Source organism: Balaenoptera physalus (assembly GCF_965194825.1).
Source record: "Balaenoptera physalus genome assembly, chromosome: 2".
Classification (NCBI taxonomy): Eukaryota; Metazoa; Chordata; class Mammalia; order Artiodactyla; family Balaenopteridae; genus Balaenoptera; species Balaenoptera physalus.
In genome coordinates, this window is record NC_138883.1 from 8,794,369 (window position 1) to 8,811,637 (window position 17,269).

Consider the following 17,269-nt stretch of genomic DNA (forward strand, 5'->3'; position numbering starts at 1 on the left):
GAATAGGAACAATGCTTGACACAGAGTAGGGACTGAATAAATTATAGCTGTATATGAACAATGAGTGAAATATAAGACTTCAAGACACTTTGTTTCATAGTTTTAGAACCCTTTTAGTTATAATTACATCTCTCAATTTTAGGATGCCTTGTTCTTCCTGAAGGATTTCTTCACAAGTGTTTCTACAGAAGTAGAGCTTCTCATGGCTCCAGATCCAGAAGGTATTAAATATGTAGAGTTTGAAAAAGTCTATAACAAGTACTTGGATTGATTTTGATTGTTATGAGGCCTTTTTGAGAATGTACTTACAAATCTTTATTCTCATTTATATAAATGTGTTCTGTGCTCATTTTTGTTAAGTTGTACAAATGTAGTTTATGTAAAAGTACAGGAGTCCCCCCTTATCCTCCGGAAGTACCTTCCAAGACCCCCAGTGGCTGCCTGAAACTGCAGATAGTACCAAACCCTAAATATACTAAGTTTTTTCTTTCTATACGTACATGCCTATGATAAAGTTTAATTTATAAAATAGGCGCAGTAAGAGATTAACAACAGTAACTAGTAATAAAATAAAACAATTATAACAATATACTGTAATAAAAGTTAGGTGAGCATGATCTTTCTCTCTCTCAAAATATCTTGTACAAATTTAATGCCTTTTGCATCTTAACTAAGCACGTATCATGCACTGTGGCTGTAACCTTTGAGGTACGACAGCAAAATGAGCGCGAATTTCTTTTTCCTTCATCACAATTTTACAGATTTGTTCTTACTGTAGATCTTAGCGGCCTGAGCATACAATTTTTTTTTTTCCTTATTAAGTCAAGAGCTTTCACCTTTTCACTTAGAGGAAGCATGCTGCGGCTTCTCTTTGGTGTATCCGAATTGCCAACATCGCTGTTCTTGTACTTTGGGGCCATTATTAATAAAATAAGGGTTACTTAACACAAACACTGCAATACCCGAACAGTCGACCTGATAACTGAGATGGCCATTCAGTGACTCACTGGTGGGATATGCTGGACAAAGGGATGATTCACATTCCGGTGGGATAGAGTATGACGATGCAAGATTTCATCATGCTACTCAGAATGGTGTGCAGTTTAAAACTTAGGAATTGTTTATTTCTGGAATTTTCCATTTCATATTTTTGGACTGCAGTTGATCTTGGAAAGTGAAACTGAAGATAAGAAGGGACTACTGTAATAATTTAAAAGGTGAAAGATTTCTCTAGCAGTAGTTGTATTTATTAAATGAAATGTAGCAAAACAAGTTAAGTGTAGATTGATTTAAATTGTTGCTTTAAAGAAGTATACCTCATTTTTCAAATGTGCACTTTCAGTTAAAAAGTCTCCTGGAGCTGATGTCACCTGCAGTTTGCCAAGGCATTTAAGCACCTCAAAGGAGCCAAATCTAGTTATTTCTTTCCCTGGGCCAAAGCAGCCTTCCCCAAATGGCAGTGCCAATTCAGTGCAAGTGGTCAATGGGGAAGAAGAGAAGGACTTCTCTGCTGAAGAAGCGTCGTTTAGTGATCAGCCTGTGTTTTTTAGGTAAATCATTTAATTTTGATAACAAATGAAGTTATTTTAGAGTATGAAGGTTGTTGTATAATGTGTTTGTGTGCCAGAAATCATGAGGTCGCATCAGCGTTTCTGTATGCTGGCAAATACTCACCCAGTGTATTTATTTATATGTGGGCCCCACCTACTCGCACCTCTCATTTCCAGGGTTACTCTCATAACCCTGGCTCAGGATTCATCCTCCGATTGATTGTGTAGCAGGAATTTCTCTTCCCTTTAGATTCTTCCTTCTTTTTTCCTCCACCTGTCCCTCGCTTTCCAGTCACTTATTATGGCCTGTTTGTGTGTCCTTGAACGTGATGCTGTCCTTTTCCCTCACACACCTCACCTTCAGCATTCCTCCCTTTTCCCTTATGGGGATTTTCTGTCTGCTTTCTCTGCCCTTCTCTGTCACTGTTGTGTCCTTCCTGACCCGCCGCTAACTGGCTGGGTTGGAATCATCAGGAAACCCATGTCCCTGTTGACTACAGCCAAAAACTAGCTGGTTGTACATTGGAGTTTATCTTCGTTTCCAGATGCATTCATTCTTCCCATCTTCTTTCTTTCCCAGCCCTTGATGGTAGGGATGGAGCCTTGGCTCTATTGGAAGGAGAGAGGTTGAAGATCGAAACCACCTGTGTTGTGAGGGACAGTTAGCTCCTTTCCCTGGTTTTCTATAGTCCTCTCTTGTTGACATCAGTGGTCCCCAAGTTCTGTCTTTCTAAGTTCTGAGTTTAGAATATGGCCCAAAGTAGGCAGTATAACTGTTTTAATGTGTTTTCATGTTTTAAATATCTTATATATTGATGAAAATAGTTAGAAAATAGAATGTGAGAATTGGTAAGATCCTGGGAGAGAGGATCTCTGGTGGTTCTAAACTTTTCTACCATAAAAGAAGAATCTCTTTTATTATTTTCCTACATTTCTTTTTTTATTTAAAATTTTTTTTCTACCAAAAGCATTGTGTATCTTAAGTAATAATTTGAATTCTCATTTCATATAAGCTGCCAATTTGGTTTTTGTGAACACTGGATAATCAGTATAAAAGAAATTGAATTGTTATAATTCTGGCCTGAGCACAGAAATTTGACACTTTTTAGTCAGACTGTGTGTGTAACCTCACTTACGTAGGTAAATATTTGTTTTTTTCCATTTAGACTACTTAAAATAGCTTGTGGATTTCTGTTTCTACTCTCAAAAGCTCCTAGTGTATCTAGGACCCTGGGGTGGTACTTGGTGATATAGTTCAAATTACTCACTTTACAGATGAAGAAGTTAATGCACAGAGAGGAGAGATGACTTGCTCAAGGCCACACAGTTAGTTAGTGGCCAAGCCAGGACTAGAACAGAGGTCTTCTGAATCCCAAATCCAGTGTTTTCCAAGTAATGGCATAATAGTCCCCTCTCCTGCAGACATTTATTCATCCCACAGATATTTATTGAACATTTATTATAAATGTGTCAGATTTTGTTCTAGGTGAACAAAGTAGAGAAAAATCCCTATTTAATTGAGCTTATAGATAATAAAAATATATGATTTGGCCTACTACGTACATGCCATGGAGGAAAGAGTGAGAATGGAGGAGGCAGGCGTACATGCCATGGAGGAAAGAGTGAGAATGGAGGAGGCAGGTGTCGAGGGGCTGTCGCCCAGAGAGCCCAGTGCAGATGAGTGTTTGGAAGATGAGGGATGACTTGGGATCCCAGACTTCTTGTACTGATTGATATAAATACAGCATTTCCATTTTACTGTAGGTTAAATGGACTTTTGTAGGATGACTTGGGATGACTTAGTATATAACCACCACCATTAATTCTGTAGTAAAAATGTGTTTCAGCTTCCAATTTACAGTCCAACTTTTGGAAGACAACTGCTTTTGTTTGATGTGTACCATCAATGTATAATTATAATTTCATTCAAAATTCCCAATATTTGTGTGTCAGTATCCTATTTGCAAGCGTTAATTTCATGACTGTCCACTAAAATTCACCAATGTAGATGGCATTTAAAAATTTACTGATGAAGACATTTAGGCTCAGAGAGTTTAAGTTACTTGCCTCGACTGCATCCCATGTAACTGATAAAACTAGGGTTCATGTCTAGGTCTTCTGGATCTTTCTGCTTTATCACAGAGCTAAAATGAATACCTTAGCCCTTTTTTACTTTTTGTTAATGATTATGTTATTTGACTTAATCTTGAAAGTTGTTTTTATTAGTTCGTTCTCTGTATGAATTGAATATGTGCCAGAATAAATTTTCCTAAGATAAACATTGTTTAGTAAACCAGGAAAAGGTTTTTGTGAGAAATTTAATATATAATGAAATAAATAAGATTTATAAGATGATTAACATCTGTTTAGTTGTTACATTGCGTTAAGAAAAGGTAGAGCTAAAAGACATTCTCTTTTATTTAGGCGTTAATATATTCACATTATTTATTTTGTGGTTTTGTTTTTATTCTCCAATTGAACAAATACATTTATATCTAATTTCAGCTCTTAGTAATTTTGAACATAAATAACTCCCCTTCTTTCTTTATCTTCAGAGAATTTAGATTCACATCAGAAGTTCCTATTCGACTTGATTATCATGGCAAACACGTATCAATGGATCAGGTCTGGAAACTTTGCACAAATATACTCTACAAAATTATCTCATTTGTTTTTCTAGTGGACTCAATTTTTTTAACAACTTTTTTCCATTATAGCTTGTATATTTGAAATGCAGCGCAAGATTTTAAAATTTAATTCTGTTTTTAAAGTAAATTAAGTGTAATTTTACTTAAGAACCCATGAGTAAAATTTGATATAAATTGGGTCATGTAAAATACATGTACTTTTTTGCTGTTAAGTATTTTAGGTGTTTTACCTTTAATAGTGATTTTTTTTTTTTTTTTTTTAATTTTAAAGGGTACATTAGCTGGGATTTTGATTGGTCTGGCCCAGTTAAACTGCTCTGAACTAAAGCTGAAGAGGCTTTTCTATCGGCATGGGTAAGTTGATTTATTACATGAGACTTTAAGATGTAGTTACTAAAGTTAGTTTACAACAAACTAAAAATTGAGTTTTCTTAGCTAGCGTACCTAATTTAATTATTTTACAGTGTTGTTTGCAGAGAGCTCATTTTTAGAGGATTTTTACTGGCTAGGGGCTAATTTTTATTCTGAGAGAATAGAAGTAGTTTGAAGAGAGTAGTATTTTTCAAAAAACAGCTATAGTTAGGATTTTTTAAAATAATTTCCCAAAGTTTATAAATTAGCCTATTTAGTGAAAAGACTGGAAATTCACAAGGTAATGGTTCTTAGTAGCTAAGAACTGTCTGGCAATTTACAGACACTGAGTTAACCCTATACCAGAGCTTTAGATGTTGAAGAAGTTAGAACAGTGGAAAAGCACACTTATATATACTACCTAAGCCTTATATAGAAATTATTAGCATTACAGTTGGGTTAAATGTATGTGTATACATAGATGTATGTATATACTTAAATTGAAAATCTGTAAAATTTTGCCTTTACAATTTGTACATTTTCTTTTTTGTCTTTTTTTTTAATAAACTTATTTATTTATCTATTTATTTATTTTTGGCTGCGTTGGGTCTTTGTTGCTGCACACGGGCTTTCTTTAGCTGTGGTGTGCGGGGGCTACTCTTTGTTGTGGTGCGCGGGCTTCTCATTGCGGTGGCTTCTCTTGTTGAGGAGCACGGGCTCTAGGCGCACGGGCTTCAGTAGTTGTGACTCACGGGCTCTAGAGCGGAGGGTCAGTAGTTGTGGCGTGTGGGCTTCATTGCTCCGCGGCATGTGGGATCTTCCCGGACCAGGGCTGGAACCCGTGACCCTTGCATTGGCAGGCGGATTCTTAACCACTGTGCCACCAGGGAAGCCCTCTTTTTTTGTCTTAAGTAAAAAAAAATCCCCAAACTTGTCTAAACCTATAAATTTCATTTTCCTTCCTATATACTTACAGTCATTTACTCTAGTTTGCTAGGTGTTGACAAATTATTCTCATATGCAATCACTGAATGGCTTACTGACATTAAGAAGAACCAGCTGCCAGGAATTCTGGGAGGCGTTGGGCCTATGCATTCACTAGTGCAATTAGGTGAGTGTTCTTTTTTAATTAGAAGATAATTTATTTTGCCTGATCAGTGATTCTTAACTCTTTTGGGGTTATGGATGCCTTTGAGAATCTACGTGAGGATCATCTTTCTAGAAAAACCTACATGTTAGTCGTACAAAATTTTGCCTCCCATTTTAGGAGTTAAAAACCCGAGGGTTGGAATGATAGCAGAGATCTAAGCTCCAGCACGCCTCTTGATTTCTGTGTGTTGGCTGCTGTTCTAGTGCAAGGCCTGAAGGACTTGGTCTGGTTGCCAGTTGAGCAGTACCGGAAGGGCGGCCGCATCGTCAGAGGGTTTCAGAGAGGCGCTGCCTCCTTTGGCACCTCGACAGCGATGGCTGCTCTAGAACTCACGAACAGAATGGTTCAAACCATACAGGTATCTTTTCAAAGACCGGCTTGATCTATACAACGAGGAAGGGCTGTTGTAAGCAGTTCGGTTATTCTGTTCTCAGAATGTGCTGTGAAAGTATATAAAAGAGTGAGAATATTTTATTTGCAATGATTTCATATCATTAACTTTTTTTTTTTGATTAGCTGTCCAGTGTTAAATAAGTAGTTAAATAATAAAGCAGTGGACTACAGTGTCAAATTTGTTTGCCTCTTTCAGGTAAATTGTAACTATAAGTTAGCCAAGGATTTATTTCACCACATTTATATGAAAAGATCATAGCTGAATGTAAAGCAGGCATTAGAGATCTGATAGTAGCCGTATTAAGCTTTGTTATGTTAAGTATTAAGCTCAGTTTGGCTGTATCCAGTTGTTCACAGACCGTGCATTCTTGGCTAACCTGGTAACACGGAGAGCGTTCTCAGAAGGCAGAGGAGGGGCCGAAAAATTCAGCTCAATCCAGATATGAGTTATTAATGTACACTTTAACGTTCTTGTTATAAAAGTGATACGTTCTTGCTGTAAAGCATTCACGTGCTGCAGAAGAGCTGGTCTGAGGGTGCCTGCCTCCCTCTGCTCTTCCCCTCGCCCCGTACGAAGTGCACTGTTGGAGCTGAACCCTCCAGACTTTCTTCCGATGCACTTTTTTGTTTTCTGATTCACTTTTCACTCTCTGATAAAATGATCCAGGCGGCGGCAGAGACTGCTTATGACATGGTGTCTCCTGGTACCCTTTCTATCGAACCCAAGAAGATCAAAAGGTTCCCTCATCACCGCTTAGCCCACCAGCCAGTGGACCTGAGGGAAGGTGTGGCCAAGGCCTACAGCGTCGTTAAGGAGGTGAGTGGGCACCCGAGGGGACAGGCCAGAAGCAGTTTGCGTGCTTTCCTGACGTTCATTTAAAGAGCATCGGCGCTTGGGCTTTGTTCCAAAGAAACCCCTGGGGTGGATTTGGGACTGTTCTGTCGCTGGTGAGTGCAGATATCTGCGTGAGGTAAGAGAGGAGGCTGTGTCCTGACCTGCAGGCTCACGAGAAGAGTAACGATCTAGTGGGAAGACTGATCTCTTTACATACAGAAGCAAACAAGGAGTAGTAGAAACACGCCATGGACTCACCAGTGGACTTAACATATGTTTATATTTTGCTGTATTTTCCGCAGATTTGTTTAAAAAATAAAATTTTTCGGGTTAATCACAAATGCTGACCCCATTCCCATGCCTTCACTGTCCTGAAGATGGTACATATTTTTTCTGTGCATGTTTTTTATAGTTTCATATAAGTATGTATTCATAAGCAAATACTTAATTGCTTATATTTTAAAAGTTAACATAAATGGTATCATCTGTACCATTCTGTAACTTTTGTCTTTCAAAATATATCCATGTTGATATATGTAGATCTAATTTAAACTTTTATAGTATTTCTCTGTATGAATATAGCATAATTTATTTATCTTCCTATTGGTAGACAGTTTCCTTTTTTAAAAAATTAATTAATTTATTTATTGTTGGCTGCGTTGGGTCTTCGTTGCTACGTGCGGGCTTTCTCTAGTTGCGGCGAGTGGAGGCTACTCTTCGTTGCGGTGCGCGGGCTTCTCACTGCAGTGGCTTCTCTTGTTGCAGAGCACGGGATTCTAGGTGTGCGGGCTTCAGTAGTTAAGGCGTGTGGGCTCAGTAGTTGCGGCGCACAGGCTTAGTTGCTCCATGACATGTGGGATCTTCCCGGACCAGGGATCGAACCCATGTCCCCTGCATTGGCAGGCGGATTCTTAACCACTGCGCCACCAGGGAAGTCCCAGGTTCCATTTTTTTCCCTGAAATACAGCTATTGGAATGTTCATGTAAGTGCCCCTTTGTTTGTATATGCAAGAAGTTGTTAAGGGTGGAATTGGTGATTTGTAACTATTTCAATCTTGACACTTACTAAGCATTAACAAGTTGTAATTTAGTTGCACCAGTGAATCCTGGTTCTTTATGGGTGTTGACAGGAGCATTCCTTGTCTTTTTTTTTTCTTTTTTTTTCTTATTCAAACAGAAAGTCACAAAAATTATAATCATCCTCATCAGTTCACTCAGTCCCATGTAATTAATTTGTTTTCCATCTTGATCTTTTGTTAGCACTTTTGTGAATTCATCAGTTTTCCATTAGAGTTCTGAAAATGCTTATTCACTCAGTTCAGCAGTATAGTCAGTTACCAGAAACCTGTACTTGTCAGAGTCTTTTCCATGAATTCCTGAAGATGAAACCCTTTTATAGGAACATTTTTGCAAAAGCATCAGAGTACACCCAGAACTGTCTGTAAATGACAAAAGACTTAAAAATGACCACGGTTAAAGATTTGATGAAAGTTCATAATACTGCAATTGACAAGGAAATTTAGTTATTTCTGAGTTATACATTTTAAAATAATAACTAGAATTATGACTTATAACATTATACCAGAACATATAAGATTTTTAGCAATTTCATGTAATGTCTGAAACATTTATATTAACATATTTCCATACAAATAACCCAAAGAAAGTTTAGTATTAGTTTTTTTTCCTTTTTTTGGCATTCCTTGTCTTAATCTTTTTTTTTTTTTTTTGACATAGGTCATGAAGTTTGAGGTCATTTTACTTACGATTTGTGTATTAAGATTTCATTAATGATCTTTTTCCCTGTCATATTCTGACAGGCAGAAGTGTGTTAGGACAGTCTTTTACGTGACAAAAGAAGCCCACGTGGTCCCAAATGGTGGGAAGAAGACTGAAGTGAGGCCCCTAAGAAATATGTTAGTGGATAAATAAAGGCAAGACCACGGATCACCTCTCTTAAAAAGAGATTTAGTCGGGAGAATAAAGAGAGATAATTACCAGTCAGACCTATTCCTATAGATGTCAGGATTGGGCCAGAAATCAGCAGACATGTTAGAAATCAGGTTTGTAAAAATGATCCTGGGCTTCAAGGTGTAGCAGGGCCAGTTTGAAGCAGGATATAATAGCACTTGGGTACATAGCACTTTGCAGTTCACAAAATGCTTCCCTAATTTAATCTATGCTCATTTAAATAAAAGTATTTGTGTGCTTACTCTGTGCCAAGAGTATAGTAACCCTTAAAAGATAGGTGGTTTTCCTGACTTAGAGATGAGGAAACGGGGTCAGCAAGAATGGCTTCCCCACTGTACCGTGGTGAGATGGTAGTGGAGCCTGGATCGGAGCCCAGGTATTTGGGTCTAATGTTTAGTTCTCTAAAACCATCTGTGTGAAGAAGGGAGGAAGGAAGGTGAGCATGATTTGATGCGGTAGGTGTGCTTGATTAGACGGAGTCTGAATTCTGTATTAGAAAACTTTTAAAATAGACGTTCCTAAGTGGTGATAAATACTATCTCTTTTCCTATTATATGTTGGTAACTCAAAGATCAAGAGGAAACATCCCATGTGCTTCACAAGATCAGGGGTTGGCAAATGATAGGTCTCAGGTCAGATCTGGGCCATGCCTGTTTTTATATGGGCCTTCTAGTAAGAATGATTTTTACAGTCTTAAAAGGATTGTAAAAAGAAGAAAACAAGAAGGAAGAAGAAGAATATATGACAGAGACTGTGTGGCCCGCAAATACTTACCACCTGGCCCTTTGCAGGGACAGTTTGCCGAGCCCCGCTCTGCATGATCAGGTCTCATGGTGGTTGGGGAGCAGTGGTGAGGGAAGTAGTAGTTTATCTAGGAGCTATTCAGTGAGCACTTAGTACCTGCTGAGTTGTACCGGGCTCTTTAGGTGCATTATTTCATTTAACTCTAACAATCCCTACAGCATTTTCATTCCCCTCTTAAAGCACTTGTGTAAGGTCACACAGCTAAGTGATGGAGCTGAGGTTTGAATTTGCTTGGTGGTGTTAGTCGTCACATTATGATACACTAATACCTATTGTTTGTGGGTTAGGGAGGGGAGCTGGGAGCAGGCAGGAGGAGGATATGGGCAAATGTATAAATTGTAAGCATCTTCTTCATTGTAGTGACGGTTTTACTTATCGGCTGTTATTCTGTAGATAGTTTTAAAAATAGCACTTACATTTTTTTTTTAGTTCTTCTGTAACCCCCTCCCCGCCACGGTATTACATGTTTTTTGCCTGCTGTGCTGTGTAAAAATGATACTCCTATCAGGTTGTCAAAGTGAGGGCTAGACTTTGGACTAGAACAAAGCTCCTTGATTTCCCTGGAGAGCCCAGAGTTCCTCTACGTCGTGCCCGTCACTGAAATGGTCACAGTGGAATAGTGCCTCGTGGCCCCTAAGGGATTTTGAATTAGACAAATGGTGGAGATTTGAAAGTCATGTGTGACATTTTACCACTCTGGCTTGACCTACTCATTTACATATTCAGCTCTAAAGCTCAGCAATCATGATTATTTTATTGTTACACAGTTATAAGAAAGATGAAAAATGCTACAGAAGCTTTGTTTCTAATTATTAAACATGTTCATGCTTTATGTTCTCAGAATTTTCTCTGTTTAATCCAGTAAAATGTTCTATGTAGCCTTTTATCTTAATTGAATGTTCCACAGTTACCTCTTCTAGTACATAGCCAGTAATTTAAAACAAATTAAATTATTTTCTGGAGCTTAGTCAAATTAGGTTTTTTTGTTACAGTTGAATCGAAGGAGCTATCACCATATTCATTTAGTGATTATATTTATTCAAGAAGCTTTGTTTGCTAAGTTTGATTTAACTAGAGTGATGACTAGTGCCAGAAAAGCTGCTCTTGGATTATTAACTATTTCTGTAAGCTTCCCCATGTGAAATTGTAGTTTACAATTGTAGTTTACACAACTGTCACAACAAAATGCTAAATCATAATAATTGCATCTTACGTTCCCTTATAATTAGAATTGTCATAAAAATAATTATCCTGGCTTATCTCAAAAGTACAGGTTCTGTTTTGTTTTGGTTTTTGTCTAGTTACAAACCTGCTGTTGATTAACTCTACTAAAGTGTGTATTATGAGATAATTTAGAGAGTTTTCTGACCAGTGATTTACTCCCCTTCTCTCCCCTCCCCCCTTTCAGGGAATTGCAGACACGGCTCAGACCATTTACGAAACCGCAGCCCGGGAACACGAGAGCAGGGGGGTGACTGGCGCCGTGGGTGAAGTCCTGCGCCAGATCCCTCCAGCCGTGGTGAAACCTCTGATCGTTGCCACAGAAGCAACATCAAACGTCTTAGGTGGCATGAGAAACCAAATTAGACCAGACGTTCGGCAAGACGAGTCACAGAAATGGCGCCATGGAGAAGACTGACATTTCAGACGTGATTCTTTATGAAGATAATGAGGGTGGAAATAAGGAACAGAGTATCCCACTGGCAGCTGTAGAGGGAACTCGTTTAATTTTATTGTGCTCATCTCAGGAACAAAACCATTTCTTAGTGACATAATTTAGTATCAAAACAACATGCAACCAAAACCTTTTGACATTTTAGGGCTAGTTTGGTACTTGCCTGTAGAATAGAAATGTTTGGTGGCTGGTGTCAAAAGTCCGTAAAGCATTTGCTGCCCAGTTAGTGGAATGCTTGCTTTTATTAAAATGGCTGTAATTTTCCTGGTTGCAGACAGTGTCAGTGGGAACCTCCTTTACAGTACAGGGTGCTCAGGAACGTTTGCGCACCTTGAGAGCACTATTTATGTTGCTCTAAGGAGTTGGTTTTTCTCCAGGTTTGAAGAGAATCACAGCTTCGAAACTCTCATTGAAAATGAGAGACAGAAGCCACAGGGAAAGTAAAACAAATAGGATTTTCAATATAAATACCCGTGAGGAAAAAATAACCTAGTCTGTTGGGTTTAGTGTTCCCGCACTCGAGAACAACATCGTTTCCATTTGCTCAGAAGAGCCTTCTGCGGGAGTCTGAGAGCGTGAATGTCGCAGACTTGTTCTGTTGTGTTGCACTTTATTGTGTGCGTGTGTCTGTGTGTGTGTGTTTAGATTAATCCAAGTCATGTGCTGTATTCTACGTGTAATTTATAGAGTTACACAAATTATAAAGAGGGGTAAGTCTGAAGGTTTTTGGCAAAGGAAGGTAACTCAAATGTAATAACTTTCATTCATTCTAAGTGTTAACGAAAATGTGCATTCTGTAATGAACTGGGGCCCATCTAATTGTTTATATATTCAATTTTAAGCAGGTATAGTGCAAGGTTATTAGGAATGTGTGGAAAGGGAGATTGAAAGTGGTTTTCACTCTTTTGAAATTAACCAAAAATCCTCCAAATATGCCCTAGTCAGCTATTTCGAAGTACCATTTTTACTTGGTTAACAATGTACATTTTGATAATCTGTCAGGAATGAATAAAGTATTTTTATTTAAAGGTAAAATTGTTTTATGCTTCCATGAATATTTTGCTTCTCTTAGAGCATATTCATAGATGCAATACTAGAATTTATTCCAAGATCCTTGGGAACAGTTTCTCAAAATTGATTTTGGTTAATATCAAGTAAATCATTACCTAGGAGTGAGAGGGAAATTGTTCTCAAGAACTCAGCCTCTAATTTTAGATTAACCTAGCAGAAAGAAAAAAGAGGACTTTGTATTCATCCACTGTTTAAAGTTGCATGATGTACATTCTCATTTTCTAGAGTCGGGGGATGTCATCGCGGCGAATTTGGATTTCAGAACTGCTTTCACTTTGGGGTTTGGAAAATGACGTTGAATCAATTTCATTCTCTAAACTTTCTAAACAAGAAAGCAAATGTAAACCAAAAATCTGAACGTTTAAAATTTATAAAATTATGTTAAAATAACATTTAGTTTAATTTTGTTTTCTATTTACTGCTGAAAAACTTAAAAGGATAGTGCTCAGAAAACCCCCTGTTTAAGCATCACAGGACCGTTTATTACTTGGCCCCCATTAGATGGAGTCCACCTAGAACGTGGTCCTGAGTAAACACTAGCCATGGTTGTTTATTGCACGAAGCTTCAGCCTGCTTCCGGGGTGCTTTCCAGGCACCCTCGCGTTGACACCAGTATTTTCCTTATAAGGGAACGTGCTGTGTGTGATATCTCTGATGACTAATCAGACTGGAAAACACTTGCTCAAACTTAAAACTATAAAATCTCTTTATTAAATATATTTTCCATACTATATCTAATTGAACTTAAATAATTAGTATAGGGAGAAATAATCATCCTCTTCTTTGTACTCTGAGTTGCAAATGGACCTGTTTTTTTGACAAATAGGGTTTATAAGTCCCATTTAAACATATGTCATTATAGTGTAATTTCCATGGCTCTCTGTTCTGCCCTCCTGCACCTGCTTTTAATAGAATCCATGTTTGGGAACAGAAACCTTGTGTCTCAGAAAGATTCAGCGTCAAGGGTCTAGTCATTGTCAGTTTAACCAGGATGCTCTTTACTTGAGATGTTTACATAGAGGTCCTTTCTATATCTGAATACTTAGGCATTGTTAAATATCCTTAATTTTTTCAGTAGTGTCTTTTCGAACTTTTACGTCACCACGACGCAGTAAAGTGTTGGCAGGATCCTCGTGTTGCCAGATCTGTGACTTACCAAGTGGATGCCTTTGCCAAGACATTGAGTTTCTTTGAGCTTCTGTGTCCCTCTCTGTAAACGAAGGGGTTTCTTACGACAAAGCCCAACAGAGATTTTCGGATGAGTAGAGCGTGCGTGTGTATGCATGTGAATGATGGCGTGGGAGGTGGCACTCCGTTGAGTGCCCCAGGCCTCTGACACCTGGGACAGGTGGTGGTGTCGAACGACAGCACTGGCCGCATCACACCCACAGTAGCCAGGGCTCCTTCAGAGCGCTGATCTCTTAGACTAACGTGTCTTTGAACGGCCATGGTGCCTTCAAGGCTGACTTCTGAATGGAGTAAACTGAGCATGTCCACGTATTGCTGCATTGAGCCCACGTACGGTTCTCCCCGAGGGGTCCAGGTCAGGAGCTTGATCAGGATACGTTTGTGAGTTTCAGAACCTCACAGTGTTGCAGGAACACGTTAAGACCACTTTACGTTATAAAGGCAGCAGAGGCCATGGTGACATCTTCTCTTGATTAGGATCCCCCAGTTTCCCTTCCTGTCTGTCCATCACAGATTGCTATTATTTATGAGTAGAATGTCTGCTCAGCATTTGCCTTTTAGGACAGATAGGATGCAATGTTTTTTTCTAGATATCATAGCGAAGACTTTCATTTTAGTAAAGCTTGGGTCCAATTTGGATTCCCACTTAAGCACATATATTTAACATCCATATTTTTATATTGCAGAACTCACTTTAAGAAGAAAAAAAAAAAATCTTCCCAAATAGCAATGTGCCTAAAATGGGAAAAAGACTAAAAACCAGTATTTCCTGCGTCCTGCTATGCGTCACTTCCATCTCCTTTAAAAACTGTGTTTTGTAGGTTTGATGCCTTTGTTCAGTTCCCAAACAGTCCAAACAACTACGTCTGCTCCTCGGGGGCCGCTCGCCACCCTCGGGGACCGTTGATTCAGGTTCTGTGCACCGTGTGTGCTCTCACCAGAGATGAGAGACAGAGGGCGGAGGCGAAGTTAAGCAGCTTTAAACGAGGAATCCACACTTGCACTGAGTAGTTTTAGGATTAACAATTAATTATCTTACCATTAATTTGGATCTTGTATACGTAAAAAGCTGCATGACTCAGCTTAAGAGAAATCATTTACCTTTGCCCCGCCTCAGTTTTCTCACACCTGAATGGGGTGTAAATGAACCCCTCAGCCTTGTGGCAGTGTGGCAGGGCTAGTGGCCCGTGGTGAGCAGTCAGTTCCCTGTTTCCCTTCATATCCTCTTGACCTACTTAAGACACGAGAGAAAATGTCTATAAAGCTCTTTAAGCGTCGTGAAAGTAAGGGCCTGTGCATCTAGATGCAAAGCGATACTTTGCATCTGCAAATGCATCAACTGGACATACCCGTTGGTACTAAATTGAATAACTCAAATATTAATATAAATTTGTGAGTCTTAGGTTAAAAAGGAAGGTTATTTGGGTAGTGTATAGATAATGAAGGAAAGAAAAATATTTTTCCATTACCAAGAAATCTTATTTCTGTGTCCTGGAGGGTATAGTCAGTCTTTTCATTGAGAATAACTGAGTGCTTTAATGCCAATTTATTTTTATCTCAAAAGTTTCAGGATCATGCTAGGCCCTGCTCCCTGTAGTAGACTTTACATGCACAGTTGCAAGTCAGCTAGTTTTAATCAGAAGTATTTTCCTTTCATTGTAGTGTCTGCAAATCAGAGATAGAGAAGGCATTCTAACACACCATGATCGGCTTCTTTGGGGATGAGAAACTTGAGTTTCAACAATTCATATTTTGAAATGTCAGCAATTTTTAAAAACAGAGGTGTTAGACGTTTTTGCTTCCTGTAACCAGTGTTGGCCCCTTGGTTTCAAGCATGTTGCTTCATAAAAAGCACCAGATGGCTATCTGATGTATTTCAAGAGATTGTAGATGTGATGTTGGCTGACTCAGTGACATCTCTGATGCTCTGGGGGTGTTGAGATAGCAGCCCCTCCTTTAAGAAACATGTTTACTTTGCTGTTTCACATGTATTTTGTGTATATGAAATGGCAGCTTCCAATTTCTAGTTGGATTTGTCTTACATTGTTTGTGTAACTTGCCAGTCACACAGGACTGTTTGCTTTTTCATTGCGAAATTTGGTAGGGACGCCAATTCAGCTCTTATGTTAATCCATCCTGATTTATTTTAGACATTGAATTGATCTCACCAGAAGTAAAAAGCATATGTTGTATATGTTGACTGTCATTGCTAAGTTTCCTAATTGAGGTAATTATGGATATGAATACTTTAAGAATACTGATGCTATATGAGTATTTTTGTGGAAATGTCAACTTGTTAGTGTGACTAAAGTATTATGAATTTAAGAATATTCTTGAAGAAAATTAAAATATTTACTCTTTGGAGTTTGCTTTAAACACTATTGTCTTTCACCAAGAAATGTTCCCTGTATAAAAAGCCTGTATAAAATAGTTTTTGAGGCAGAGGGTAGGTCTGTGTCAGATCCTGTTATTGGGAAATGGTGTTCCTATGATCCTGTACTGATAAGTACTTCTAATAGCAAATCTAGTAGCTACCTGCTGCTGATTTCTTGAGATATATAGGGCATATAATGTTAGAATTCGCCACTCCTTCCCCTTTTGGGATATCAATCACTGCATTAGTTATCTTATCTCCACAATGTAGACTTGCCGCAAACACATCTTATTAGTTTTGGTCTTAGGGACCTAGATAAATACTTGGAAAACCTGTTCTTTTTTGGAGGAATATTATTATTTATAAAAGGAATATTTAAAAGAACTATTTATTCTTAAAGACAGTACTGTAAAAGAAGTTTTGATGTGACAGATGTCATTATATGACCATCCACTTTGAGCAATCATGGAAAAATCGTAAGTCACAACACACTTCACACATGACTCTCGTGAGCGAGGGAAGGGAACCTTTGTGAGGCGCTTGCTGTGAGCCAGGTTCTTTACGTAACCTCAACAGCCCCTCTGAGAGGTGCTTATAATAGTCCCTCCTCTCCAGGGGAGGAGACCGAGCTTCAAAGAGGTCAGGGAAGTTGCTTAAGGTCACATGGTTTGACTCCCAAAGCCTGTGCTCATTCTAGGACTTTATTTAAGAGGAACTTGTACAGTTGTCTATAAATTAGTGAAAACTCTTCAGTAATTAGGAAAGCAAGAAAGGAATTTTGCTAGAAAATGGAGATTAAAGGCTCTTAGAGTACTTGAGTCAGACAGACTCGCTTGTCTTGCGTCTCCACCCCTCTCCCCTCTCCTGGCTGGGCTCCAGCCACAGTCCTTAAGTCTGGGAGTAGGGCTAAATTACATTCTCTCCACTTTAGAAATCTTGCCCTTGAGGCTGGATACGTTTTTGCTGTGCGGCTGTCCTGTGCATTGTAGGGTGTTTAGCGGCATCCTTGGCCTTACCCAATGCATGCAAGTAGCACCCCATCCCCACTTGTGCAAACCAAAAATGTCTTCAGACATGGTCAAATGTCCCCTGAGTGGCAAATGTCCCCTGGGTGGCAAAAGCCCCCTGGTGCAAACCACTGGGCCAAAAGCTCCCCTGGTGAAAATCATGTGCAGCCTGGAGCGAGCACAGTGCCAAAGAGCCTCCCCACATTCCTTTCTGGAATATTCTGCCTGGTTCCTCCTTATCTCAGCTTAAAG

General features: G+C 38.9%; 1 protein-coding gene across 6 annotated transcripts in view; it reads left to right on the forward strand.

Moving 5' to 3' along the window:
• ATG2B (autophagy related 2B) overlaps positions 1–16,000 on the forward strand; it is a 70,794-nt gene extending 54,794 nt beyond the window's left edge. For 4 of the 6 annotated variants that reach the window (XM_082450710.1, XM_082450712.1, XM_082450711.1 and 1 more), the window contains 8 exons: positions 143–221; positions 1,343–1,550; positions 4,106–4,175; positions 4,470–4,552; positions 5,539–5,660; positions 5,903–6,057; positions 6,760–6,909; positions 11,111–16,000. In XM_082450710.1, coding sequence (XP_082306836.1) covers positions 143–221; positions 1,343–1,550; positions 4,106–4,175; positions 4,470–4,552; positions 5,539–5,660; positions 5,903–6,057; positions 6,760–6,909; positions 11,111–11,341 — 1,098 coding nt within the window. In that variant the 3' untranslated portion in view covers positions 11,342–16,000. Of the gene's footprint in view, positions 1–142; positions 222–1,342; positions 1,551–4,105; positions 4,176–4,469; positions 4,553–5,538; positions 5,661–5,816; positions 6,058–6,759; positions 6,910–11,110 lie in introns of those variants that run through there. The other 2 variants (XR_014260861.1, XM_082450713.1) reach the window with 2 other exon arrangements.
• The last annotated feature ends 1,269 nt before the right edge of the window (positions 16,001–17,269 follow it).